The 26,019-nt window shown below is 49.6% G+C and overlaps 9 protein-coding genes across 9 annotated transcripts; 5 read left to right on the top strand and 4 right to left on the bottom strand.

The window, feature by feature from the left end:
* Positions 1 to 769: 769 nt before the first annotated feature.
* On the top strand, positions 770 to 1,638 carry BU24DRAFT_260702 (uncharacterized protein). Its single transcript, XM_033522492.1, has one exon. It carries the CDS (start codon positions 905 to 907, stop codon positions 1,403 to 1,405), a length of 501 nt encoding a protein of 166 aa, XP_033381217.1. The 5' UTR covers positions 770 to 904; the 3' UTR covers positions 1,406 to 1,638.
* Positions 1,639 to 3,283: 1,645 nt separating this feature from the next.
* BU24DRAFT_260534 (GTP cyclohydrolase II) lies at positions 3,284 to 5,810 on the bottom strand. Its single transcript, XM_033522488.1, has 7 exons — positions 5,105 to 5,810; positions 4,647 to 5,057; positions 4,146 to 4,597; positions 4,028 to 4,080; positions 3,789 to 3,910; positions 3,586 to 3,656; positions 3,284 to 3,523 (listed from the first exon to the last, which is right to left on the bottom strand). The coding sequence occupies exons 1-7, from the start codon at positions 5,538 to 5,540 to the stop codon at positions 3,518 to 3,520; spliced, it is 1,551 nt and encodes a 516-aa protein (XP_033381216.1). The 5' UTR covers positions 5,541 to 5,810; the 3' UTR covers positions 3,284 to 3,517.
* A 438-nt stretch (positions 5,811 to 6,248) lies between these two features.
* Positions 6,249 to 7,542, top strand: BU24DRAFT_425485 (Elf1-domain-containing protein). The gene is made up of 4 exons (XM_033528748.1): positions 6,249 to 6,563; positions 6,623 to 6,664; positions 6,727 to 6,865; positions 6,944 to 7,542. The coding sequence occupies exons 1-4, from the start codon at positions 6,561 to 6,563 to the stop codon at positions 7,150 to 7,152; spliced, it is 393 nt and encodes a 130-aa protein (XP_033381215.1). The 5' UTR covers positions 6,249 to 6,560; the 3' UTR covers positions 7,153 to 7,542.
* Positions 7,321 to 8,490, bottom strand: BU24DRAFT_260582 (uracil phosphoribosyltransferase). The gene is made up of 4 exons (XM_033522489.1): positions 8,250 to 8,490; positions 7,832 to 8,190; positions 7,606 to 7,777; positions 7,321 to 7,544 (listed from the first exon to the last, which is right to left on the bottom strand). The coding sequence occupies exons 1-4, from the start codon at positions 8,387 to 8,389 to the stop codon at positions 7,493 to 7,495; spliced, it is 723 nt and encodes a 240-aa protein (XP_033381214.1). The 5' UTR covers positions 8,390 to 8,490; the 3' UTR covers positions 7,321 to 7,492.
* A 1,547-nt stretch (positions 8,491 to 10,037) lies between these two features.
* BU24DRAFT_351973 (uncharacterized protein) lies at positions 10,038 to 12,685 on the top strand (the record flags this gene model as incomplete). The annotated part of the gene is made up of 2 exons (XM_033523710.1): positions 10,038 to 12,326; positions 12,398 to 12,685. Coding segments are annotated over 2 exons (2,577 nt in total), but the record flags the coding sequence as incomplete, so codon positions are not given.
* Positions 12,686 to 14,813: 2,128 nt separating this feature from the next.
* Positions 14,814 to 16,584, top strand: BU24DRAFT_260255 (rheb small monomeric GTPase RhbA). The gene is made up of 4 exons (XM_033522486.1): positions 14,814 to 15,268; positions 15,454 to 15,593; positions 15,860 to 15,988; positions 16,048 to 16,584. Exons 1-4 carry the CDS (start codon positions 15,217 to 15,219, stop codon positions 16,285 to 16,287), a joined length of 561 nt encoding a protein of 186 aa, XP_033381212.1. The 5' UTR covers positions 14,814 to 15,216; the 3' UTR covers positions 16,288 to 16,584.
* Positions 16,585 to 17,423: 839 nt separating this feature from the next.
* BU24DRAFT_260267 (serine-tRNA ligase) lies at positions 17,424 to 20,286 on the top strand. Its single transcript, XM_033522487.1, has 14 exons — positions 17,424 to 17,814; positions 17,917 to 18,044; positions 18,184 to 18,381; positions 18,437 to 18,440; positions 18,595 to 18,662; positions 18,717 to 18,759; positions 18,811 to 18,847; positions 18,900 to 19,007; positions 19,062 to 19,099; positions 19,150 to 19,219; positions 19,273 to 19,346; positions 19,433 to 19,522; positions 19,576 to 19,669; positions 19,728 to 20,286. The coding sequence occupies exons 1-14, from the start codon at positions 17,804 to 17,806 to the stop codon at positions 20,145 to 20,147; spliced, it is 1,383 nt and encodes a 460-aa protein (XP_033381211.1). The 5' UTR covers positions 17,424 to 17,803; the 3' UTR covers positions 20,148 to 20,286.
* Positions 20,287 to 21,422: 1,136 nt separating this feature from the next.
* On the bottom strand, positions 21,423 to 22,120 carry BU24DRAFT_412188 (uncharacterized protein; the record flags this gene model as incomplete). Its single annotated transcript, XM_033526096.1, has 4 exons — positions 21,423 to 21,525; positions 21,592 to 21,602; positions 21,668 to 21,888; positions 22,099 to 22,120. The coding sequence occupies 4 exons, from the start codon at positions 22,118 to 22,120 to the stop codon at positions 21,423 to 21,425; spliced, it is 357 nt and encodes a 118-aa protein (XP_033381210.1).
* Positions 22,121 to 24,896: 2,776 nt separating this feature from the next.
* BU24DRAFT_425474 (uncharacterized protein) lies at positions 24,897 to 25,850 on the bottom strand. The gene has a single exon (XM_033528747.1). The coding sequence runs from the start codon at positions 25,610 to 25,612 to the stop codon at positions 25,355 to 25,357; it is 258 nt and encodes an 85-aa protein (XP_033381209.1). The 5' UTR covers positions 25,613 to 25,850; the 3' UTR covers positions 24,897 to 25,354.
* Between the last annotated feature and the right edge of the window lie 169 nt (positions 25,851 to 26,019).

The following is a 26,019-nucleotide window of genomic DNA, read 5'->3' as shown; positions in this document are numbered from 1 at the left end:
ACCACTATGATTGAGGTCTCGCCAGCTTCTCCTGGGATGTACGTGGTATCGCATCGCATCCTAGGTTGTTCTCCGGCACAGCGGGTGCCAAAGCGGCGGGGTCATAGTGGCCATAATTAGTGTGAGTGGCCATGATGGGTGGCCTCCTGTCGAATCGGTGGCTGGATCCTTTCGTTCAACAAATTCATCCCTCATGGATCTGACTACTAGTACTCATAGAAAGAAGCCTGACGACAGGTCCACCACCCCTCACGCCCCTCTTTCTCCTCAGAGTACATAGATGCATTTCGAATAGCCAGACTCGATGAGGCGATGGTAGCAGGGGATTCCGCCGGAATCAGCGCTGGTCAGGGGTGTATGCAACATGTAACTTGTACCTTGGAATAATAATACCCGTATTAGATGTGCCCATCTTGTTGGGGCATTGGAGAGGAGCTCGCATCAGCCCGCATCACCTTACCTATCATTATCGATACGACGACTATCGATACATGAGGGTGCATGCAGAGTCTGTATGTACAGTCCAAAGGACCAGAACTACAGTACTGTGTAGGCAATATGTATGCATGTATAACAGCTTCTAAGTATGCGTGGTGCGACTTTTGTTGTTGCAGAAACGATCGGTGGAAAGGCATGTTTCGACTACGAGTAGGAACGAATCGAACATTATTCGGGACGGTATTCGAAAGCGCCTCACATTCTCCCCTTTACTATTCCCATCTCATGATTCCATGTCACTCACCACAATCTTCCAACGAATGCCGGTTTCACGCTGAACCGAGTTCTAGGCTTCAAGGCTTCCACGACTCATTCAAAACTCACCCCATCTAGCAATGACGCTCAGCTCTGTATTCGGGGCGGGCTCCCTTTCCATTCCACTCCATTGATACTCGTAAGGTGGTAGATGACGTCCGGCGCGCCCACTCCGTCATCAATCCTTTATCCTCCATGCTTGAACAGCATTATTCGTATAATACTCGAGATTACCTACATATTCGCGAGAGTGTGTCTGCCAGGTAATCGTGATGAAGCACGGTCTTCCAACATCCAACATCCAACAACTTGTCACGTTGCCCTTCCACCGAATCTGGCTCAAATCCAACGCTCGTCCTCGCCCCGTGTCCCCATTCGGACCTGTAGTGACATCAACATCATCTGCCTTGTTTTGCTTCTCTATCAACCGCTGCCGACGGACAGCCAACGTCTAGACACTCGCCACGTACCGGGCTCCCATTGCCGGCGGCTGTCAACGCTTCCTCACCTCAGCACTTACCGGGCCAGTCAAGTCTTCCCGTACCCGTCCCGCAGTACGTACGACGTTGCTTTTCCCAACGACATGTTCACTGTCGTCCAATCGTACTATTGCGCTCACGCTTTCCAAGATCACCTAGAACAGGGCCATTGATGTCGGATTGATGTAATCTTACACTCCACGACCCTACCTCGTAGCGAAATCTCAATATGCTGTTGCACCCTAGCACCACTGAGACTGGACTTGTGGTTTTGACTGGTACATACTCGTAACCTGCTTAGGATAGATACACATGTCACCCCACCCTCGCAAGCAGGCTGCGGTCGACGAGTGACCTATTCCGCTTATCTGCTGCATTATTCCTACTAACAAGTCCTGGGCTGTGTTGTTTCCTCGTTCATTAGTCAAGCTATCAATGTAAACGCAGGCCAACAACGAGGGATGAACTCAAGTTCCGTGATTTTCTTGTTTGATCAACAAATTTTCTTTTTCTCGGTGTCCATCTAGTCCTCTAAGCCTTACCCGTTCCGTGGACGACTCCGCACATGGTGGAATCGTTGTTGTGTCTAGCACGTTGCGTAGCTCGCCAAATATGCCATGCTGCCCAGTCCGTTACAACCTACAGTATGTACTCCGTACCAGGCACCAAATATGTAGGGTTGGTACTAGCAAGGTGTGCAGCATTGCATTGTTGGTGAACTAACCTAGATTGTTGCTTAATACACACCACAAAGATAATTGTAAGACCCTTCTGTGTGTCTGTACTAATTCTTCGAATTTCCTGTCTCTGGCCCCGAGCCCGGTCCGCAGTATGGCAATGGTAGAGAAGCAACAAACCCTATTGTCGTGCGACTGCCGGAACCAAGTGTATTGATAATGCCGCCATGAACATCTAATGCAGTGCGACACGCCGTCAGGGCTGTGTAGGGACATCTTGAAGAGGAGAAAATTCCCCGCAAAGCTTCATGGCTGGTGATGGTGCTCTCGACCACGGTGATCTTCAAAGGTGGTATTTGGAAATGCATATGCTTGCCGATCGCAGGCCTAATTGGGGAGGCCATACTTGAACCTCACACACCCACTCTCCAGTTCAACGTTTTAAAAGGCTCCTCCTTCTCACCCCCCTCCCATCTCGCAAGATTCCGCATACCGGCACATAGTCCGAAGTCCCAATGTGCCTCCACACTGATAGCAATGGCATGCTGCGGGGGCCTCTCACGTGCGACCATTTTTTCCATTTCATTCACTAACAATGCCCCGCAGCATTCGCTGACCCAATAAACTGCACTTGGGAATTCGTACACTGTACAGCAGAAGGAGTCATCTCTCGCCAACGCATACCTCGTACGCGGTAAACACTCAAATAGCGCGGAAATAATGTACCGAACACCAGCGCGGTCGAGCCCAAAGCGGGCCGCCCCGATAGTCCAATCTTCCGCCTCCCATCATCTGCCATCGTCTCCCCTTCCCATTCCGAGCCCTAAGCACGACTAGCATGCAACTTGCTTATTCTGTCTGATGATTTTGAAGACGACCATCGTCTATCGAGCCATCCGCGAGAAGCGATCAGGAGAAAACAAAGTCAGAATTGTGACAAACCCTATCATGTAGTCCACTCTGACCCACAGCCCCTCGTGGACTTTATCTCTGCTCGCTTGCGTGCCATTTCTTGCAGGAGTGGGTCGGTTTGAGCATCACGCGGGGTTCTGTTGCTGGTCGATGATTGCGAACGTGTATATACTGCTGTAGGCATGGACAAGTAAGACAGGGTCGTCTAAAAGTCAGTCGTGGGGTCATGAAATAAGACTGGTGCCTAACGACGGCATTGGACGAATATTTCCACAGGAAAAACCTATCCCACGCAGAGCACTCGGTGGCATCCAGTGCTATTGCACTCAAGTCATTCGATATTGGCAGTGTATTTTGATAGTAACTAATGTCAACACACGCACGCACATGTAGGGGATAAATATCCGACTGCGATAAGGTTTCTCGAATTGATTGACCAACTCCTTCAGCATGATGTTGACCATGTCAAGGCTGCCTTGCATGCCTTGCAAGTCTAGATGGCAGCCTTACCAACGTATCGAAATATCAATCTAACCGCGATACTTGCGCTGTTGAACCTGCAGGACACGCAACGCACTCTTGTCATGCCGTAAATGGAACCCAATTAAGGCATTGCTTGGCATTTCATGTTGTTCAGATGACTGCCAGTCCCCCAACACCCCAGCGCTAGACGAATGTGTCGGCTCGCGTCCTCGCTCAATGCTGTAAGTGGAGTCAGCTAACTATCACCCGAGCAAATAAGAGACGGAATATACTCAGCGTACATCGATATCTTCCCATCCGCGTCCCTTCACGTTTGACAATTCATCCATGGTCATGACATGGCCCGTTGTGACTAGAAAGTGACCGCAGTGTTAGCCTGTATGCGTTGAATAGCGGCTGATCTTCGACGAAAAAAACTCCAAAGGAATCGTGATCATCTCGGTGAAACCGAAAATATTTTTGATGCTGTGATGGGAAATCTTACAGTAACCCGCCTGGATTTTAGCATCAATCTCAACACGGCTGTCCTCCGGAATCATGTCTTCGGGAATCGGAACCCGCTCATGGATTGGAATTCCTTGCTCCACAATAGCGTCGTGTTTCATGCTGAATAATATGTTAGCGAAAAGACCTTCATCATCAATTTAAGTGGTGGCATAAGGGCGCGAAGGCGGTGTCCGGCTGCTGCACATAGGGGTGTACAAGGGATCTGTAAAGACTTACTTGGACATGCTTAGCATTCGATCGATCTTGGTAATACCTAGCCAATGTAGAATCTACATTGGATGTCCCGTTAGTAAATGTCGATCTGAATATTCCTCTACTGGGAGGGAAGGCTTACATCAGGCATCAAGGCTTGGAAACGCATGTCCTTGACTCCAGCAATGTTCTCTGTCCTCTTGAAGTATTCGCTGGCTCGGTCCTCTCCTCGCTTTCTGGCGTTGTACACGAGATATTTGGTCACTTCGCCTAATGCCCTTCCTTCCTTTCGGAAATAGATGACTACACCGCTGCCTCCCTTCTGGGCTTCTTTTACGGCCTCCTCGACGCCGAAGATCAAATAGGGTCTGCAAGTGCAGATATCGGACCCGAATACATCGCTACCATTGCATTCATCATGAACGCGAAGGGCAAGGCGGACGTTAGGATCGGCCATCTTAGCAGGATCACCGAAGATGTACACCGTCAATCCTCCTATGGGAGGGAGGAACAATTTAATGTCATGGCGGGTGATGAGCTCAGGGTAGGATCCACCAGTTTCCTCGAACAGTGTGCGGCGAAGTGTACCTTCATCTGGGTGGCCAAGTCAGCATAATGAAACATTCAAGGTGGAAACACGCACCAATTCCAAATCTCTCAGCTACGCCGGGGAGATACCACACAGGCTCTACGGCTACTTTGGTGACCGCAAGTTCACCAGTCTCATTCAGACATATCTTCCCATCCGGAACAAGACGGCCTTTCTGTACGCTTGCCTCCAGCTCTGGAAGTTTCATGTGTGCTCGGGTGATGGCGATAGTAGGCCTAATTTCAACATCTTCCCCGTCCATGATCTCCTTGTATAGCCAAGGTGCGAGATGGCCCAACGGATCCATGGCAACAATCTTCTTCTTGTCACTCCATTGCGGGAATGGTCCAATCTGTGCCGCAGGCTCGGTGTTCGTAAAGTCCGGCTTATGGTCCACGTCAAGGTTCTTGCTGGCCACTGCGAGGGCATGGTAGATACTGTAGGAACCGCCGTGGGCACCGATGGCTGAAGGGGTTAGAATTGCTCATATCCTTGAGGGAACGAGGACGTACCGTTTCGTCGTCGAATTGTGCCTGGATGCCTTGACACGACAACCGGACCTCTCACTTTAGGATCTTGATGACCCCAATCCATTGGCAAGGGATCGACCCCAGCCTGGCCAGGGTAAGATGTCAAGATGATTTTGGAGAACTTAGACACGCTTGGTCGGCGAGAAGCTTCAACACTGGCTGCCGCATCCTCGTACTGCTGGCTAACAGCTTCTACGGTCTTCTCGGACTCCACTTCCTTTCCCTTATCCACGGAAGAAGGCCCATTTGAGGCCTTGTTTGAGGCACCATCTTGTAGCTGCTTGACTCCAGCGAGCATGTTCACCCGTCCATTGATACCGTCAATGGCGGATGCAAGCTCGGAGTTCTCCTTCCGCAAAGCATTTAAACCATCTAAGATATCCTTGAGGAGTACATCATTGGGCTTTTCAGAAGACATTCTTGGTGGGCCGAGAGCTTCTAGAAGGGAATGGTACCAGGATATCTACAGAGAGAATGTATGAGGGATGGATGGAGGGTTCAAGCAGAAGTGACAGACGGTTGAGACCGGCAGCAAATAAGTATTCTGTTAGATAGTTGAAGGAAACAGTAACCGAGAGTCAATTGCCTGGAGGAGATTGCTGGGATATGTTAAGCAGTGCAAGCTACTTGTGTAGATAGACACGTGAAGGGCTGTCACTGTTCCTTGTGGATGATGGACGGTATGACAGACGGGACGGATGCTACTGGTCTATCCAAAACACAAGGATAGACTTGATTATGTGTGGCGATGTTTGAGAGTTTGAGAGTTTGAGAGCGAGAGGAGAGAGAGAAGAAGGAGGAGGAGGAAGAAGAAGAAGAAGAAGAAGAAGAAGAAGAAGAAGAAGAAACATCAGCAGTAAGGAGCGGGAGCTTGTAGTTGTAGGTGATGCACCTCCCCGAGCTCCTGGGGGGGAGTGTGACCAACGCGTGCCGACATCTGATTGGACGTCTTATCAAGCATGTACAATGATACTTATCACTCTACTATTAGTGACTTAGTGAACAAGAGACAGTACATACCTAGGCAGTTACTAGTGAGGGGTCTGGAGGTGGAGATGGCCGAAGCGTCGGAGCATTCATCGGCAATCGGCGAAACTTGTTCACCGGCGTCATTCAACCCTCGTACCAAACTACGAGTATCTGACTACTAGTCGATTACCTTGAACTCGTACTTGATCCCAATCCCAAAACTACGATTTATCAACCCTTATACTTACCTAGTTGTCCAAACTCAAACTCGACTGAATCTTACGTCCGGCGCACTCGCTTTCCCGAATACCCGCAACACAGGACCTCAAGGCCCACGCGACAGCCCACCCGTATCTCTTTCATCCTCGAAGAACGCGCCAGTAATCAGTACTGCCTGCGCGCATTCGAATAGCAACAGCGACAGCACCAAACCCCCTCGAAAAGTACTCCTTCACCCACACTATCAATCATGGTATGGATTCGTCGCACAATATGCACTTGATTCTGATTTTCGTTGTTGACTTGTACTAGGGTAAGCGGAAATCTGCGAAGAAACCCCAGGGCCCAAGAAAGGTACGCCACCTATTGCATCTCCCTCTGCACCCCTCATGCGCCGAAGCTGACGCAGAATTCAGAAAGAAAGACTGAACACAACGTTTCTATGCCTCTTCTGCAACCACGAGAACTCAGTGAGCGTGACTATTGACAAGAAGGCGGGAGTCGGAAACCTGCACTGCAAAGTCTGTGGCCAGGTCTTCCAAACCAAGATTAATTGTAAGTCGGCATGATGCCCCATAATATCCTTACTATTGATCGCGCCCCCGTGAAAAGTATTCCGCTTATCAGCAGCAGTCCTTTCCGCTCCTGTCGACGTGTATGCAGACTGGCACGATGCTTGCGATGCAGTCTCCAAGAAGCCTGATGAGGGAGCTGGTAGATCGATCAACCGGACTGCGGGACCGCCGCGACCCGCCGCCGCCGCTGGAGGCGATGACATGGACGATTTCATCGAAAACGACGAGCCAGATGCGGAGGGCGAATTCGACGACGACGACATCTGATCAAAGCATCAAAACACTGTTGTACAACATTGACATCATTTGTGGCGGAGCTCAAGGGGTGGCATAAAAGGCGTTTGGGGGTGTTATCTTGTAGCTACGGCGCATGGGAAAGAGATCAAAGCATGATCCGGGCGGCTAGAATGGCCACGGAATCGAATTGCGCCTTAATGCGTATGTCATATGCTATAATAAAAATCCAACTCTTTCAATGAGTTGGCCGCATAGTGGTTCGCCACTTTTCTTTACTTGCGGTTCATAAGAGCGTAAGATGATCAATCGGACATTTACCGTCGAGAACTTTAGATGTTTCCACAATGTTTCTTCTTGATTTGGGGGCCTGTTACATGGTGTAAAAGCGGTCACCGAAATCTCCTAGTCCTGGTACGATATAGCTGAATGACAGTTAGCTCCATTCGTGAGAAAGCGATCCTGTGTTGGTGGGCTACGACTTACTTCTTCTCGTCCAGCCCTCGATCTACAAAGGCCGTTACCACTCGCACTTTAGGGAACTTTTCGGCAAAGTTTGCTGCTCCTTCTGGACTTGCGATCAAGTTAAGGAACAAGATATGATCTTCAGGTACGCCACGTGCTATGAGAACCTCGACGGCCATGAGAGCAGAGCCTCCTGTTCATTGTTAGTTCTGAGGTCCCGTTTTCAACTAGGGAGACTTCAACGCACCCGTAGCGAGCATGGGGTCTAGTAGCAGAACCCATCGGGTAGCAATATCCTCTGGCAGCTTATCGTAGTAGAGTTTTGGCTTCGCCGTTTCCTCATCCCGCTGGATCAGGATCTTTCCAATCCGGACTGATCTGCAACATTCCCTGAGTGCCTGCTCCATAGACTCTCCAGCGCGCATGATGGATACTCCACAGATCTTGCCTTCGAACTTGACACCAGAGTAGGTTCTTCCGACCGGGGTGGTTATGGTGTGCTCCACTACCGGAAGATGGTTGAGTCCCTCTTCGACCAGGAGTCGAATGATCCGATTGGAGTAGAAGATGAAGTCGGCACGTCCAGTATTTCGGTCACGGATCATACTGTAATGGATCGTTTTAGTGTTTATGAATCATTTTGCTACTGTCTGGCACTTCCTTACGTGAGCAATGCAATCAGCTGCGGCGTCTGAGGTAGAATGTGAACATTTTGATGTGATATTTCCGTAGAGACAGTGGCCGTTGGTTTCTGAGAGGCGGGCCGATACTCTGGGCCGACGCATTGTGAAGGGGTTGAAGTCATGTTTCTTTCTTTTGGTGCCGCGTGCAGGCCTTGGAAGTGGAGTGTATGCTAACAAAGACAAGAGCCGAAGAAGGGATTCAATGAAGGTGGGTCGTCACGGAGTACGAGACGAAGAAGATAGTATACCTTTGGTATTTGGGTAAGTAATTAATTGGGGAGATGGGTGGGTAGGGATATAGTTAAGTACTTGGGTAGATATGTTGTTATGGGGAATGAGGAAAGTGAAAGAGTAGCTGGTGAGCTGGTGAATGAGGGGAAAAAGAGACTCGATAAGATAGTGAAGAAGTATTAATTAAACACTTACCTACGAGTTAGTTAGGCCAGTGGAGGTAATACCTAACTAATACTCATACAGTGTACCTAGGCACAGCTGTAGTCTAGTTGGCCAATCAGACAAAGAATACGTCACTTCGGTCTCGTGACCATCGGCGAGCTCCTTCGAGAGGTCTAACCTCAAGCTATTACGATTACTCTGATCATACTACACACCTGCACACACACATAACAAGGTACTTCTTTGTAGTCTGTGACATATCGTCTCATCGCATCTACCTACCTAAATTGAATTCACCTACCTCTTCACCTTAGGTACTTCTCCACATACCTTCCGAAGGGAGCTGCATTGTTTCGTACTGCACTATCCCCATGCCACTACCCGCGCACCGGCCATGAGTGGCCATGCATCTGCCCGCTCTCGTTGAAAACCCCCAAAGCAGTCAAGTCAAAACAACAACACGTACAGCCCCAACAGAACAAACCGACAATCACGACGAAAAGCAACACCGACAGCAAGAACTACAACCCTCCTTCTATCCTAATCCATATACGATGCGATTTCAGTAATCCGCCAATACCTCCCACGCCGCTATCGATCCTTTCCCCACTTGCAGAGCATGCGCAACTGCAGACTTTGCGCGAGAACACAAAGTTTCAATAATCCACTCACCCTGGCATGGCAGCGGCCATGGCCAATGCCTTCGAGACAGCCGATCGTCGCAAACGAATTGCAACCTATGGAAAGTCGTCGCGAGTAACACCCGCCTTCAACTGGGGTGACGATGCTCCCTCGCCCGAACGAACCCACAAGCACCCGTCGTTAGGAGTTTCTACAACGCAAGAAACGAGCGCAGTACCTGGGAAACCAAAGCTACAAAAGGTAGTACAGAACAGCGTCCGGAAACTCCCATCGGCGCGCGATGCGACGGATGATCTCCGTGCAAATGGTAGCCTATCTGCGCCATTCAGCTCAGGAAAGGTGGGACGGAAGTCGGAGCACTCGGACGATGTCTTTGATGTACCCTCCTCAGGGGACGAGTCATCACTACCTCAGAACAAGCGTGGGAAAGCACTACAACCTTTGCGCACCAAGCAAGTCGGCCGGAGTGTGCCCAGAAGCCCGAAGACGGTGAACACGTTGGGAGAAGGTGTCGTGAAGTCGGACTCCACAGCGCAAACCTCCTCAGGGCGGCCTAAAATATCCCAAGCATCACGCACTACCGGAAGTACGACGCGGGATCAAGACCGTTCAGGCAAAACCCAACCTGTAAAGTCTAAATCTACATCTCGAGCCACGACACCATCCGTTCCGCCGCACAAGAGCACGAGGGAAGCACCGTTACAGCCCAAATCTAAGACGCTCAATCATACGCCGACCGAGATTGATGTCTTTGATGTTCCTTCCGAAAATGATGCTCCAATTCAGACTGTACGGAGCTCTAGAACCAAAATGCTTCCCAGAAAGGAGAGCAAGGTGACGGCAGGGTCTTCCACGTTATTAAAGACACAAACTAAGCCGAATGATTCCGATGACTCAAACCCAGAGAAGAAACGCAAGCGTGGACCTGCGAACGACGCTAAGGTTGGAGCTCCAGGAATGACATCTGGTGTGGCCGATGTAGCGATCGCTCCGCGGCATCGAAAATCCCAGAAGAAAACAGGTGATAAGTCGCCTAGGCAAGGCTTTGAGGAATCCATGACTCTTCCCGTTGTTAGCTCGGAAGTACCTAAAGTTCAACCATCATATCCAGCCAGGCGAATCCGAGCTCGGAACAACGCAACAGCACCAAAATCACTCACCGCTAGAATGCAATCATCCCCCGCAAGATTGCACGAAATGGTTTCTGTCCGAGGGCCAAAGCCTGGCACGGATAGTATAACATTACAAAACAAGTCCCACGAAGAGGAAGTAACGATGTATGACATTCAAGATGCTACGTCTACACCAGCCCGCGTCAATAGGAGTAATCAGTTGAACACCACAACACCGCAACAGACACAGACTCTAAGCAATTTAATGGACGCCGAGGAGACTACAACCCCTTCCATGCCTAGTATTCGGAGGCTGCAGCTGACCGACTCGAAACCAAAGTCTCTTCTCGGCAGTCTTGTGAGATCTTCTTCTGATATACCTCTCAGCGCACATTCACGAAAACCTAGGCTCATCGATTCGCTGAGACAGGCGATCCCTAGCTCAGAAGGAGAAGAAAGTGACAGTGAGGACGACGATGAGTCAAGCGAGGAAGCCACGCAGCTAGCCTCTGGAACATCTACTACTCAACCAGGATCAAAATTTGGTGGCCCTCCAGTGAGAGGTCGAGATTGGGATATGGATGAAGGTATGAACGGAGAAGCCCATATCAATTCACAACTGTCTCAGACCTCGGTCCATATTCCTACATCCTCTAAGGTTACTTACGCGAAACAACGATCTTACCGGGAGGAAGCAAGCCTAGAAGATGGCCTACTTCTTTCCATGGATCTTGACGATCCAATGGGGTTCGATGGATTCGGAGCAGCCAGACCGCTGGCTGATGAATCCGAGGAAGAAGAAGAGCAAGGTCAAGTCAGAGGTATACACGAGCTTAGAAAGAAGGGACAAAACCAAAAGTTTCTCAATGAAGCCGAGTCAGCCATTGATGACATATCCGCCTCCAATACACTGGGCACTTCCATGCGTCGAAGTGCTATGCTTGAACTCTGTACCCGGATGTCCGACGAAAGCTTTCTTGAACAGATGCTCGATGCTGGATTGGGCCGACGCTTTATGGAAAACGTCAAGTCCAATGGCGAGATCGTGTTTGACTTCGCCGCAACCACTGCTGTCGCTTTTCTGTTGAGCCACAGCCTTGGGGCCGCGCTGCTTGACGATATCTATAAAAGCCAGGTCATCAAAATAATCACCACACTGTTGGGTAGACATGATGATATTGGTCGAATCGCGAAAGAACGAAAAACCAATCTGTCGAGAACGGGTCGAGAGTCGGTGGATGCGTTCCGGACCTTGGTTCAACGTTCTCCACTATGGTCAACGAAAGCACCCGAGAAGATCTCACCTCGAATCGTGGGAATGCGAACACTAGAGCTTCTAGTGCTTGCACTTCGAAAATCTGGCAATACTGACGCGCTTGTCAATGAGGACCTGATCGGTGAACTGTTGGATATCGCAACGCAACGGGTCCAACTCGTAGAGAAAATGGACGCCCAGGAATTGCTCACTTGCAATCTTGCATTTTCGATCATGGAGGCGGTGTCCCTATCGAAGGACAAACAGGCAACATGGTCGAACAAAATCATGCGCCGCTTGGCAGAGCTGATACCTGTCTTCCTCAACGCCAACGGAGAGTGGCCAGTCAAGCTTGCTATGAGACTATGCATGAATCTTACCAACAACAGGCCAAAGGCATGCGAAGTTTTCGCTGGCCCCGAGTTTGTGCGACCACTAACACAGTCTATAATCGACAAGTTCTCTGCATTGGAGGGTGATTGCCCAGAAGAGCAGAGGGAAGAGGTGCTTGAGGAACTCATCCTTAGCCTGGGAGCGATGCTCAATCTGGCCGAGTTCAGCGACCGAGCAAGGCAAGGCGTTGTGGCCGATGGTGACGAGCTGGTAGATGCGTTGGCAAAGCTTTTCCTCGAGGGATCTGAACGGGCCGCACAGGTATGTAAACGGCTGAAGGAAATGCCGTGAGTGGTGTTTTGTGACGAGTACGGAAAGTTAACAGGCGCCAGGCTGAATCAATGGAAGCATCACATGCCAATGTGACCGTGGGCTATCTCACAGTTCTCCTCGGGAATTTGTGTCTGAACGATCATGTTCGGTATAAAATGCGCTTGCGGCTCCCTGGACAGACGGTGGAACTTCTGGTAGAGAAGATCAAGGAGTTCGTTCGCTACAATGAACGAGTCGACCGGGAGAATAACGACTTCGGAGGAGATGAAGGGCGGGCGACTTGGCAGAATTTCACCAAGCGACTTCTACTAGTAGTGGAACGACTGGAAGTGGCCGAGAGCGGATGATTATAGTTATTTGAGTGTTGTAAAGGGATTGGCAGGGCAGGGCGTGACATGGTAGGGCATGGCTTAGCCGACATGCAGGTCCATGACGCTGGCGGGCGTGCTCGACATTTTGATGGTGCCCGAAGCTTCTTGGTAATGATTATCTGACTTGAACTTCACGGGATGGCGTTGGCGGAATATTACATGGCACAATACCCAGGACTATTTTGAGGCAGGTTTTGATCTTACACTTTTCTTTAACCCTTGGAAAAAAGGTGCCGATGTAGGATTGATAAATGAGATGCTCGTTGGTGGACAAGAGGGAATAGATGGCTGCATGCCGGATAAGTTAAGAACTAGTTCCGGGGGCCTCGGGCCTTGCTGCACTTGTCCAGTTGGTCTCAGGGGATTCTCCCGTCAAGTTGACGTTGGAGAGAGAGGAAGAGAGAGAGAGAGAGAGAGAGAGACGGAGTAGACAAAGTAATGAATCCGAATGTGGCAGACAAATGGGAATTGACATGAGCCGGGATATGATAACTGCAAGAATGCAATGGCTAAACTGCGATTTCAGGGTCGCTGGCTGCAAAGAGCAAATTGAGCCCGACCAGCAAAGCAACCTGGTACGGTCCCATACGAAGAAACATGTGGCCAGGTGCGTAAGGATAAATGGATAACATCTATCATGTACTATGACGAGAGTGTGTATGTGTGTGTATGTATGCTCGGAAGCAGTAGGTGAGGTGTCAACGGAACACTTTGAAAAGTCTACGGGATGGGCATGCAGGTGGTCCCGACATTATGCAGCACGACATGAACGGTGGATGCGGTGAGGAGACGGGAAGGAATTACGAATGAAAAAGAAATGGAACAGAAATGGAACAGAAAGTAAAATTAGAATGAAATTCCTCCGTGCAACCTTTTTCCTTTCTTTTTCCTTTTCTTTTTTGGAAAGTTGGGTTTAGAACTTTCTGTGCATATATTAATTACAGGGCTTGCTTTTGGTAGGACGTTTGAAGGAGTGCGAACAATCTAAAATAGTGTCGTGGTTGGAGGGATCGAATAGATGACATGTGAATTTGCATGCACTACTGAACATGTACGTACGAGTAATTACAATCAACGGTTATTGCATTCACATACTAGTCCAACACCTTGTGCCTTAGGGCAGCGGATGATGAATTACACAGTAAGGTAACTGGTCAGAACGAAGCAAGCCACAAGGACGCAGCGACGTAGGCATGTACGGATGAGGAAATGCAAAGACACGGAAGCTAACCATGTCAATAGCGCAATTATCGAAGCTGGACTTTCTGGAGCCGAATAGAGTCATGGTCTCCTGGTCTCCCGACCTGCCGACAGGCCTGGTGGCTTTCCGATTGGAATTGTGGACGAATCCCAAGCATTCCCCATCATCATATTCATGTCAATCCCTTTTCTGACCGAAGAGCCCAACCGGAGATTGGATGGAAATATTTCGAGTACGGTGTGCCGGTACCGAGTATGGAAGACGATGAAGATATCCTTGCCTTACCTACCTCGCAGGCTCGTACTGTGTGCTCCGTACTCTACCTGTACATTTTTATTAGGCGAGTTTCGCAAGTATGACTTCATAGATGATGATGATGGCCTTTGTTTTATTTTATATCCCCTTCCCCTCCGAAAAAAAAGTGGATGATATTTTCCTCCTCCACAACAACACCGCAAACAATAGCGAACGTCATTCGAATGCCCTGATCTCTTTCCAGCTACTCGTACATACATAGGTACATACATATTCTACTGGGGTTTGAGGTACGTGCATAACAACAAGTCCGGACCGGCGAAGGGCCGCCACGATTCGGAAGAGTTGCTGCTTTGTTGGAATCCACCTGCAGCTCCCCGGGCAGAGCCTGAAAGCTACACCTCACCTGGGAATAAGTTATAGTTTCCTACCCAACTAACAGCTAATTAGTTGGCTACTGTACAGCTTTTTTTGCAACGAAAGAGTGGGAACTGTAACCTGATCTACTACTACAACTACTACTGTGCTGCTGCTACTGGATTACAAGACAAGTGATCTTAGTTGTTGTCCCTTTTCCCTTTGTGCCGGTGGTACACACAATAAATACCTAGGTATGTACGTTTCCGAATAGTCAGTTGAAGCCGATCAGGATCGTTCATAGTCATACCGGCCGCCCACCCTAGGCATCACCGTCAGCATCAACAATTAACTAATTACCATATCACCCACCACCAACACCACCACCACCACCATTGCCATCCTGCATTCCCCTTTTAACTAACCAACAAATACAAAACATAGAGCATACAAACTCTCCTCCCTTCTCCCTCCTTTTCTCTCGCCTCCTTCCGACCCTCAAACAAAGCTCTTACTGTCCCGTCCCGAGTCGTATCGCTCCACCTCTCGCATACGCAAACGACCACAAACTTCCCCCCATCATCTTTCTCCTGCGCCTCGAGGTTCACCCTTCACCCCAACGCTGGCGCACCGGTCCGCCAACGCGAGATCCTCCCTCCCTCCCTCCCGCAATACCAATAATACTAAGAGCAATATGCCGGCTCCCAAGCAAAGGAAGATTGCCATTGTCGGCAGCAGAGCTGTAGGTATGTTACACTGCCCGCTACGCATTGCCAGCTACCCCTCCCCGCCTCGACTCGGCTTGTGTACCCTGCACTTCTGGTTGGTGGTACTTTGGAAGCGTGGGAGGAGAGAGAAGCAAACCAGAGAAAAAAACCAGAAGACGAGAAAAAATAATCCTCCAGTTCAAGACTACTAACACCCTGCGCAGGCAAGTCGTCGATGACCGTTCAATTCGTCGATGGTCACTTTGTTGAATCCTACTATCCCACGATCGAGAACACATTCAGCAAGATCATTCGCTACAAGGCACAGGACTTTGCGACGGAAATTATCGATACTGCTGGCCAGGTAAGGCATCACCACCTTCATTACTTCATCTCTCCATCTTCCCTCGTTTCCTTTCTCTCCCTTGACCCCACTCTACCTCCCCCACAGCTCCCTCCTATCTATCTGGGCCCCCCGTACACTCCACTTTCCATATCGCGCGCCTCAACCTTTCTGGGTCTAGGTGTGCTCCAGGTCGATTCTCTTATCTCCCTTGCTCCCTAGCTTCTGTGCTGGGGTTCCTTGCTGCTGTAGACCCTTACACTGACTGTCTATCCTCTCCTTTACAGGATGAATATAGTATCCTCAACTCTAAACATTTCATTGGCATCCATGGCTACATGATTGTGTACTCCGTGGCCTCCAAGCAGAGCTTTGAGATGGCCCGCATCATTCGCGACAAGATTCTGAATCACTTGGTACGTTCTCTTTACTCCCGGACTGCATACACCTCCGCTGACATCTTTGTCCTTTCCAGGCCACCGATTGGGTTCCCCTCATGCTCGTCGGCAACAAGTGCGATCTCAACCCTGCCCAGCGACAGGTCACGACCGAAGAAGGCAAAGCCCTCGCCGAGGAATTCAAGTGCGGGTTCACCGAGGCGAGCGCTAGATACAATGAGAACGTACAAAAGGCTTTTGATCTCATGATCGCAGAGGTGGAGAAGACGTCCAATCCGGGCGAGCCAGCTGGCGGGGGCAAGTGCGTGGTCATGTAGACTCGCATTGCCGACCGAACGGATTGGATAGGTCGACTTGACACAATGATTCCAAGATCGAATTTCGGGCACAAGAGCCAATGCAGGTGCAGGACAGTATGTCTGCAGAGCTGGAGGGTCTAAGTGCTGGCACGTTCCAAACATGATTTCCTCGCTACATTTCGAAATTTGTACTAGACGGTTGATAGACGGTTGGGAGGGCTGGCTGCTCGAGGCTGTATATTCTGCCGGGTCCCAGACTCCCCTTTTCCTGGCGCAATGGTGTTTGGTAACGGATCAACGTGTGGAATCTACTACTCTACTGCTATACCTATATTCGGGTAAATTCGACCCTTGATCTGGAAGAGCCTCAATCTCAAGAGACATGCGATTTGAACGAACAGATACGAAAACAAAGGTCAACGCCGAGAGGACCGCTCACATTATTCAAAGGCGCGAAAGCATGGAAAAATGGACGTTCCATTTGTTCTAGTGCGTTCATGGCCCTTCCCTGTCACGACATCTGAGCCGGTCCTCACGAGTCCTCATCGCATGTATGTACTATGTAATGTACATGTCCGGCTGCATGCAACCCCCACTCTCTCGGTGGTGGACGACGAGAGACAGCTTCCGTGCACTCGTTCTAGAAGAGTGGCCCCCCTCCCCTCCCCTCAATTAGGAAGCTCAAAAGCTATGACGGAGAATTTGCAGTTTCCCACACTTTCACGTGGTTCTCGAGCTTCTCCTACCCATCTTAGTAGGTTGGAGGTTTTCTAGGGGCATGGGACATGGGTTCTTTGAACGGTGAGATGGACGGCGGGGGGCGGTTTCGGAGCAAACCGCCCCGAGATCATACGTGCATGTTCCAATATGTATGCAGTCACAAAAAGTGTGTAATAATATTATTGCTTTTTCCGATATTGTGTGTGTGCTGAGTGCTCGAGGCTCTAGGGTCTCCGTCTCCGTCTGAAAGTGAGGGATGAATGCAACGCTCGCTAGGTAGACCAGGCTCGATGAGGACATGTTGGGCCCTGCGGTGAGATTTCTGAGGCTCTGCCAGGTCAGTATATGCGTAGGTTCAGTCAAACTACCTCTATGTAATGGGTACTTCGCCTTCGAAATGATTCATTTGATCAAATCGCAATAATCGAAGGCTGTGCGGGCATTTATGACTCTGTTATCTGCTAGTATACGGACCAATGCGTGCCTCGTATGTATGACTCTTGAGATAAGAATAGGTACATGGTCATGATAGTCAAGGCAGAAGTATAGAAAATCCATCATGACTCTAAAACAAGGATTTACATTGATTTCGATGTTTTTACGAGAGTATTGATTCTGTGTAGATTCTATTATAGATATCATGGGCGGGGCATTGCCGCACGGACCCTACTTTCAGTGTGTCCCTGAGTCAAGCGACATCAACTGCGTTTTTGGGTGCCAAACACGCCGTACCCGTCTTTCTTAAGGAGCCTCATACTCCCACCCCTTCGCTTCAATCCAATTCGCATACAGACCAAACCGAAAGTCTGCAATCATGTTGGACGTGTGAGTTATCTGCCTGCTTACCCTTCCCTCCCTTGCTACCGTCCCATCGTTTGGATACTTTCGCAAACAATTTCCCATACTGATGGTGGGGCAATCGTATAGGAAAGACTTCATCGAGGCCCACGACATGGGCGGCAATCCGGAGAAGATCCGTGAGAGCCAGCGCAAGCGTTTCGCCAACGTCGAGATCGTCGACGAGATCATTGCCGATTTCGAGGACCACCGAAAAAGTACGTCAACGGTTCAATCGAGGGAGCATACGTGTGAGGAGGAGATCGCGTGGGCTGTGGCCTGCGTGTCGAATCCATGTGGAATTTTCACGACGCTGGGGAAACAACTACAAGGGCTGAAGGCTAATAATTACAACAGCCCAGTACGCAGCAACACAGATCGGATCCGAGATAAACGCACTCCAGAAGCAAATAGGCCAGAAGAAGAAGGCGAAGGAGCCCGCAGACGAACTGCTCGCGGAGATTGCGACAAAGAAGGAGGAGAAGAAGAGGAAAGAAGAAGAGGCTACTGAAAAGCTGGCCAAGCTGAACGCGAAGGTCAAGACCGTCGGCAACTGTCAGTATCAGATCGGTGTTAAAGGTGGAAGAATGCTGCTAACAATAATTCTCAGATGTGTACGTACCACTAAATCATGGATATTCCACTTCCCGAAATGTTGGATGCGGATGCCAATGCGGAATCCCTCAGCGCGTCCTGATTCCTACTCCAAAACACCCGCGTTTAAATTCCTCGATCCAGCTCCGACTGCTAACGTTTGGCGTACAACAGACACCCGGATGTGCCGATCTCAGATAACGAGGACAACAACGTTGTGTACCGCAAATGGTCGCCAGAAGGTATGAACACAGCACATCAAGGGGCGGAGGCTTGACTGGATCTGACATTCATAGGCGTCACTCCTGAGGGAAAGGAGAAGGATGGCTGGATACCTCAGTATGAGTTCCCAAATATCATGTCTAATCAACAGCGCTAATTGTATCGCAGCCACGGTGTCTTGACAAGACTGAACGGATTCGACAGCGTACGTATTTGCTACCATACGAATATGAGATCGGCATATTGATAAAACCTAGGAACGTGGTGTCAAGATCGTAGGCCACCGAGGCTACTGTTTGACTGGTTATGGCCTTTTCTTGAACTTGGCGCTCATCAACTACGGCCTTGAGTTCCTGTTCAACAAGGTGAGCAATAGCAACTCACAGTTCTCCTAAGACTGTGGACTAACTCATGCACAGGGCTACACCCCCAATCAACCTCCCTTCTTCATGCTCAGGTAAGATTGAGAATGGTTCATCAACTCTGGCCAAGCTAATTTTTATTCAGGGATCAAATGGCCAAGACCGCCCAGCTTTCTGATTTCGATGAGGAGCTTTACAAGGTCACCGAGAACAAGGCATGTTTCTTACTCAATCGTGAGAAGTATCATGCTAACCTCCTGGCGTTTAGGACAAGCCAGAGACTGACAAGTACTTGATCGCAACCTCAGAACAGCCAATCTCCGCGCTGCACTCAGAAGAGTGGTAAGTAAAGCATATAGCGGGCACCGACGAGCGCTCCAACAGACTATAATCTCGAAACAACCCATTCGCTGACATACCAACTAAAGGCTCGGTGACAAGGATCTCCCCATCAAGTATGCCGGATACAGCACAAACTTCCGCAAGGAAGCCGGTTCTCACGGAAAGGATGCTTGGGGGTAAGTGGATTAGATCAATTCTTCTAACCGTACACACAACTTACAATTCACAGCATTTTCCGAATCCATCAGTTCGAGAAGGTCGAACAGTTCCTCATCACAAAGGCAGACAAGTCATGGGAGGCATTCGACGAGATGTTGGCCACCGTAAGTATCCTCATCTCATATTTTCAATAACACATGAGCAAAACTGACCTCCCCCAAGTCTGAGGAGTTCTACAAGAGCCTAGGACTCTCCTACCAGGTCGTCGGCATCGTGTCCGGCGCCCTCAACAACGCCGCATCTCGGAAGTGCGATCTGGAGGCCTGGTTCCCCGTGACTGGCGGCGGCGAGTACAAGGAACTGGTGTCGTGCTCCAACTGCACCGACTACCAGACGCGCGAGCTCGAGATCCGATACGGTGTCAAGAAGCAGACGTCCAACAGGAAGGACTACGTGCACGCGCTCAACGGCACGCTCTGCGCCACGGAGCGCACCCTCTGCTGCCTGCTGGAGAACTTCCAGACCCCCGAGGGCTTCAACGTGCCCAAGGTGCTGCAGAAGTACATCCCCGGCCAGCCTGAGTTCCTGCCCTTCGTCAAGGAGTGGAAGGCCGAGAAGGCCCTCCCCGACAGGACGAAGTAGATACTCTCCCAAAGGCAGAATGAGAGCAAGAGCCCAATTTCTAACGAAATAAAAAGAGATATTGGATCAATGGATGGCTGGATGTAACGGTGAATTCAGGACGGACGGGAAACAAATTAGCGCCTAGAATAGTGCGAGAATGAAGGAACGAAAGATAACAAATAAATCAACCCAACATTACATGTATGCTGGCAAAACATTAGACTTGCCTTGTCTGTCTGATAATGAATGAGCTGTGCCGCCTTCCCTTCCCCAAATCCATTACAAGAAAACCAGAATGTGGACTGAACGAATGAATAAACCAACGCAATGCCTTACCCGTCAATGTCCAGCTCGGCGTTTCCTCTTCCTCACTCATCATTCTTTCCCTCCACATCTGTTGTACCTATTGTTTGGAAGAGTCGGTGTACTTGCTATCTTATTCATCTCGAATGTCGAGTCGGAACAAAGCCTCGAGAGTGGTAAAAGCATCTTACATATATACACAACTTGATATGCTGTTAGAACCAACATAGAATGCGGGGACTGTATTAGCTGCGTGGCGATCATAGATTCGGTGAACGTAATCACGTTTGTGGCGTTTTGCTGTTGATGCTTCATGGTTCTCCATGGTTCCGTTAGACTTGGTCATACTTTGCAGTATCTTGCTAACGGGTCGTTGTATAGGCAGGTAATACTGGATGGTGATATGGGTGTGCAAAGGGCATCATTATGTAGTTTTGGCGATTGAGAGCGTCGGTGTTGTCTGTTTGTCTGCCTGTCTGTTTGTGCGTAGGTTGAGGCCTCGGAGCTGTCACTGGACGTCATTGCTGTTCATTCTAATGGTCAGTAGGTTTGCGTATGGAATCGAGTCGTTCGATCATACACATCCATGTTCGTCATGCTCGCAGAGGATATGCACGTCATTCAAGACCACTTCATCACGGTATCAACGACGGAGATTCGAATTTGATCATTCCCATTTGAAGAATCCTGAGGGGAGGAATCATGATGATGTTGCCAAATTGTCCTTAATTTTTTTTCTCTCTCTCTCTCTTTTTGAAATGTTCCCTTTGGTTCCCTTCCGAAAAAGAAAGTTGAAAAAAAGAAAACAAGACAATCGAGCATTCCGATAACCAGCCTGAACACAATTCGCCATGCCCGAAAGTCTCCCAGCTCTCAGTCGCGCCCTTTTGTTTTTATTTTGTGTGTGTTCGGGCCATGTCGTTACCGGGACGTGGCCGTCGCCGTTCCACGTCTACAGTCCACCGTCCCCAAAGCATCTCGCAGAAGTGTCTATATCGAAGAAGGGTAAAGCATGACGCGGACGGAAGCACCGAAGGACTTGGGAGGGAGGTTGGATCGGAATTTGGCGCGAACGACGCCGCTGTTGCCGTGGCTGTGAAGATAAGTGTTAGTTGGATGGGATCTCGAAGAAGGTAGCGGAGACGGGTGGTATGCTTACGGCCTGGTGACCTAGAGAGAGAGCAATGTTAGTTGATTGATTCAAGTGACTCAACGGGTGTACGGAGTTCTCATACCTTTCCCCAGATGACGCGGATCTTGGAGCCTCGGATGGACTTGGAGGCACGGTAGACGTATGCTACCCTCTTTCCGGCGTAGAAACGGGCAGCCTCAGTGTCGTCGACACCCTCGAGCTTGAGGAGAGATGTGCCGGGGTTGGTGTTGCGCTTGCTATAGGGAAGAACCGTAAGCGAAATCGTTCCTGTGGGAGGTTGTAGATGGACGGTACTCACCCACGCTGGTAAGACAAGTGCTTGCCCTTCACGTAGACTATACAAGTGATGAACGTCAGCCTGGTTCTTTTTCTCTCATGTCCCCATCCCCCTCTGTCGTCCTCCTCGGGCAGGCGAATGTTGGTTGCGTTGCGGCCACAGCCCAGTATCGCGAGTCTCTAGCGAGAGGAGCGCACACAAATGGGTTCGAAATCCGTGGATCGGTCAAAACTTACGGCGGTGGGACTTCTCAGACATGATGAGCGATTCCTGGCCTCCTCAAGAATGGGTATGAGATTCGAAGGGTTCAAGGACCTCGGGGAGTGGTCGTGGCTGTTGCTGCGCGGGTTAGTTGTCGTCGTCGTCTTAATTTCGCACATCTCCAATTCGCAATGTTCGCTTGGTTCGCGCGCTAATGACTAAGCGACGAAAATTCCCAAAACGGCAGTCACCAATCCTCAAATCCTCAGCACCTCCATCTGTGTGCACTTTTGCTTCATATGGTCTGCGTCTACATCGAATAATCAGAGTGTACATTTTATCATCCTGTATGCTCCTTGCAGTATATCAATTCGCGATTATCGAGTATACGAAGGTGTTAAAAGGGATCTTTGAAGGGGTACGGAGTATATAGAAAAGAATATCCTTCCGAATGTCTGGCTGCACTGGTTGCACTGGATACCTCTAGATAATGAGTGAAATGCGATCCATGAAAGTGTTCAGTGTAAGTATGGATTTCAATACAGATTAATGCGTACAGACCATGTACGGAGTACATGTATAACCATACCACGAGTGGAACGAATCAAAAGACGAACATGATCTGTTGGGACTATGCTGTTCTCTTGGACGTCCATGGGCAAGCATAATCAGGGATCGAAGGGCAAAGATCGATTCAATCGGGTTGGATGGATCAACAGGGCTCTTCGGCAGGGTGTGCTAAAGGGGAAAGAGAAGTGACGTACTGCATGTAGTTATGAACATGATGTACAAACCTACATGCCTCCTAGCAGACGGTCGTCGTGGTAATGAATAGGTGCATCAAGATTATCGAAGCATACGAGTAGGTAGATAGCCTTTCCCATTCCCATTCCCTTAGCATCTTTTATCCACCCAATTACCTGTTTGGAATCCGACCATTTCCTACTGTCGTCACGCGGATTTTGGTCCCCTAGGTAAGGTTTGAGTGTGTGTGCACTGTGTAGGTTGGTTTTTTAGTTGAGCAGACCAGGTGCGCTATGAACCTGGCAAGCTGCTTATTAACGTATCAATCATCCTTATCGTTCCCTCCTGGACAGCGAGTAGCGGGGCGCCGCGGTGAGACCAAACATACACGACCTCAGGAGGATAGCATGGCTGGGTAGCAAAGAGGAAGGGTTACCTCCGCGGGGCACGATGGAAATTCTTTCGAGGTCAGAAGATTGGGGTCCAACAACAATGAAGTTATCGCAGATGAATACCGGAGATGCAATGATTGAAAATCCGAAGTGGGTGGCATGGCAGCGGTGGCACATAAGAATTGATGAGGGTGGGATGAATGGCGGGGGGGTTGGCAACTTTGGGTGGGAGGAGGGAGACGGAAATGCGTGGTAGTGGCCAGTCAACCAGTGTAATCCCAACGTAACCAGCAATAAGCGAAGGGGGAAGTGAGAATTGGCCTCGTGCAAAGGCCAGAGGCCGACGGCGGGCGGGTTGAATCTTGTTCCATTGTGCAGTCGTAGTGGTGGATAAATTACTGGCTGGGTACCTCCGTTACCCGTACATACGACTTAGTTGAATGTTTCTAGCTGTGTTCGCGGCCGTGGAGTAACTATGTACAAAGATCAATGGACGTGAGTTGCGTGTACCTGTATTCATACCAGTACCAACAAATACAATAGAGGTAGCGATCGGTAGTATTGGTTAATGGAGTAGGATGAGATACCCAGGTACACGTATGTACATACGCCCAGCGTATCGACGGATGGATGTTGTTGTAACTATCGGTGGGTTGGCATGGACAGAAACGCCGATGTGTGCACTGTTGATGGGTGGGTGTGTTTAGCCAGGCCAGCCAGCGACCCTCCACAGTGAACCCCATCAGTATGGTGGGTTACGTGGTCATGGAGATCTGGAACAGTGAGGCAGACTGCGACAACGACGACGACGATGATGATGATGTGAGTATTTAGTCTGCATGTACGGAGTTATCTGTAGGTATTTGTATGTCACTGTGCTGCTACATGTAACTACCTAGGTACCGTACCGTACCTAGGTAGGTATCGAATCGAATATTCGATTCCGGGGTCGGAGGAAGATCTGGTGGGGAGCTTCGACTATCGGGGGTCGGGGAATGGGTAACTATGGTTATTGTACGAGGGTAGCTAATACCATGTACGGTATCTGTGGTATGGTATGGTATGGTGTAGGTCGTTACCTTAGGTATACCTAGGTAGGTACTCCGTATTATGCTGTCTAGGAACAAGCCATAGTTACGACTAGTGAGTGGTAAATCCGGATGAGAACAGAGGGTGTTTATGGTTCATACATATCAATTTGTTCTGGTATTCTCTGTGTGTAAAGTATGGGTACTCTTGGGTACATGCGTAGGTACCTAGATGGTATACTGGACGAGCGATGATGCAACGGCCCCACCTTACAAAGATAAGTAAGAACAATCCATTGATTAGAAAATCATAGGGAGCGGAAATAAATACCATTAATTAGTAGTAATAAAGTAAACATGGAGGAGGTATTCAAAAGATTAGTAGTAGTAACTTGGTAGTAGTTGGTAGTAGTCAGAGTATTTGTGGGGAGGATGGTAGCTCGGCGTTAGCAGCGGAGTTGCTGTCAAAGGCGAGCGGCGGCTTACTGATAATGAGTATGAAGAACACTTGTGAGTAAACGTTACGGTTACGGCTACAATTACGCTTTGGGAAAAGGAAAAACACTTCGTCGTCGTCCCCTCCCATCCATAATCCATCATTATTGCCCGTACCCTTAACCCTTGAACCTACCTAACCCTGCCCTGTCCTGCCCTGTCTTGCCCTATCCTGTCCTGTGGTCGTGGTCCAGCCTGGAGCTTTACTCTACTATACAAAAGGCACCACCCCTCACTCCCGCCTCCTCCGCTGTTGAACTCTTCTCATTTCCTCCTTCTCCTCTTATTGTTCTTCACTTGCTCCTCTTGCTTCCCTCGTCTTCCCTCGGCCGGTTCCCTCAGCACACGGATTAACAGACAGCGACACACTAGCGAGGAACCATTCCGGGACATTGATCGTCCGGATTCCTACAACGAGATTCCCCTGACTACTTTCTGTTGAAGGTATGTGTGATTTAATTTTTTCTACTTTTGTTTATCGAAAACGAGAAAGAAGAGACAAAGAGAGAGCCCAGTGGCTGCGCCATAGTGTGTGTGTTGTTTATGCCTGAAGCTTTGTTGGTGTGTGTTGGACCTTGATGGGGGGGGCATCTTCTCGAGTGCCCCTCTACTAGTCTATCATTCCTAAAACGTCACTGCCAACCGCCGCGGCCACTTTGTTGAGCGCTTGATTGCGATTGCGAATTGGAGAGAACAATTGGATGAACGGTCGCATCTTTGCTGCGGTGAGCAAGATAGGCCAGACAGCGACCAATTCGAGTTACCCACTCGGACATGCACAGAGAAAAAAGGCAAAGGCAGATGCATATGCAAATTGCAGCAGAAACCGTGCATTCATACCAAGTGTGCAGAGCCAGCAACACCAACAGTAGCAGCAGCAGCATCAGCATTATTTCGGTCAATCAGGGACAGACAGACACAGGGACACACCAGGATGGGGCGATGATGGGTAGAATATGGGTTATGGGTTGAGGAACCTTTTCTCAAGCCCCATCTCTCCCCTCTCCCCCACTTGGTCTGTTACGAGTCCAAACTGTCGGTGGCTGTCCGAGAAGGGGATTGCTGCCTCTATCCTCCCTGTTGGGTGGGTGGTACGGCGCGTCTCTGCTGGTGCTGGAGCTGGTGCTGGTGCTGGTACTGTTGGTGCCGTTTGGTGCTGGTGCTGGTGCTGCTTCTGCTGGGCTGCTACTGTGTCTGCCTCTTCCCACCGCCGACGCCGACGCCCCCCGCCAGCTTCTCGACGACTTGCTTAAAAGCGAACCCCCCTCCCTCCCTCTCTACTTCCCACCCTCCCAAA

Source organism: Aaosphaeria arxii (assembly GCF_010015735.1).
Source record: "Aaosphaeria arxii CBS 175.79 unplaced genomic scaffold BU24scaffold_7, whole genome shotgun sequence".
NCBI classification, from domain to species: Eukaryota; Fungi; Ascomycota; class Dothideomycetes; order Pleosporales; genus Aaosphaeria; species Aaosphaeria arxii.
The sequence above is the reverse complement of the archived record's forward strand: the minus strand, read 5'-3'. Positions and strand labels throughout refer to the sequence as shown.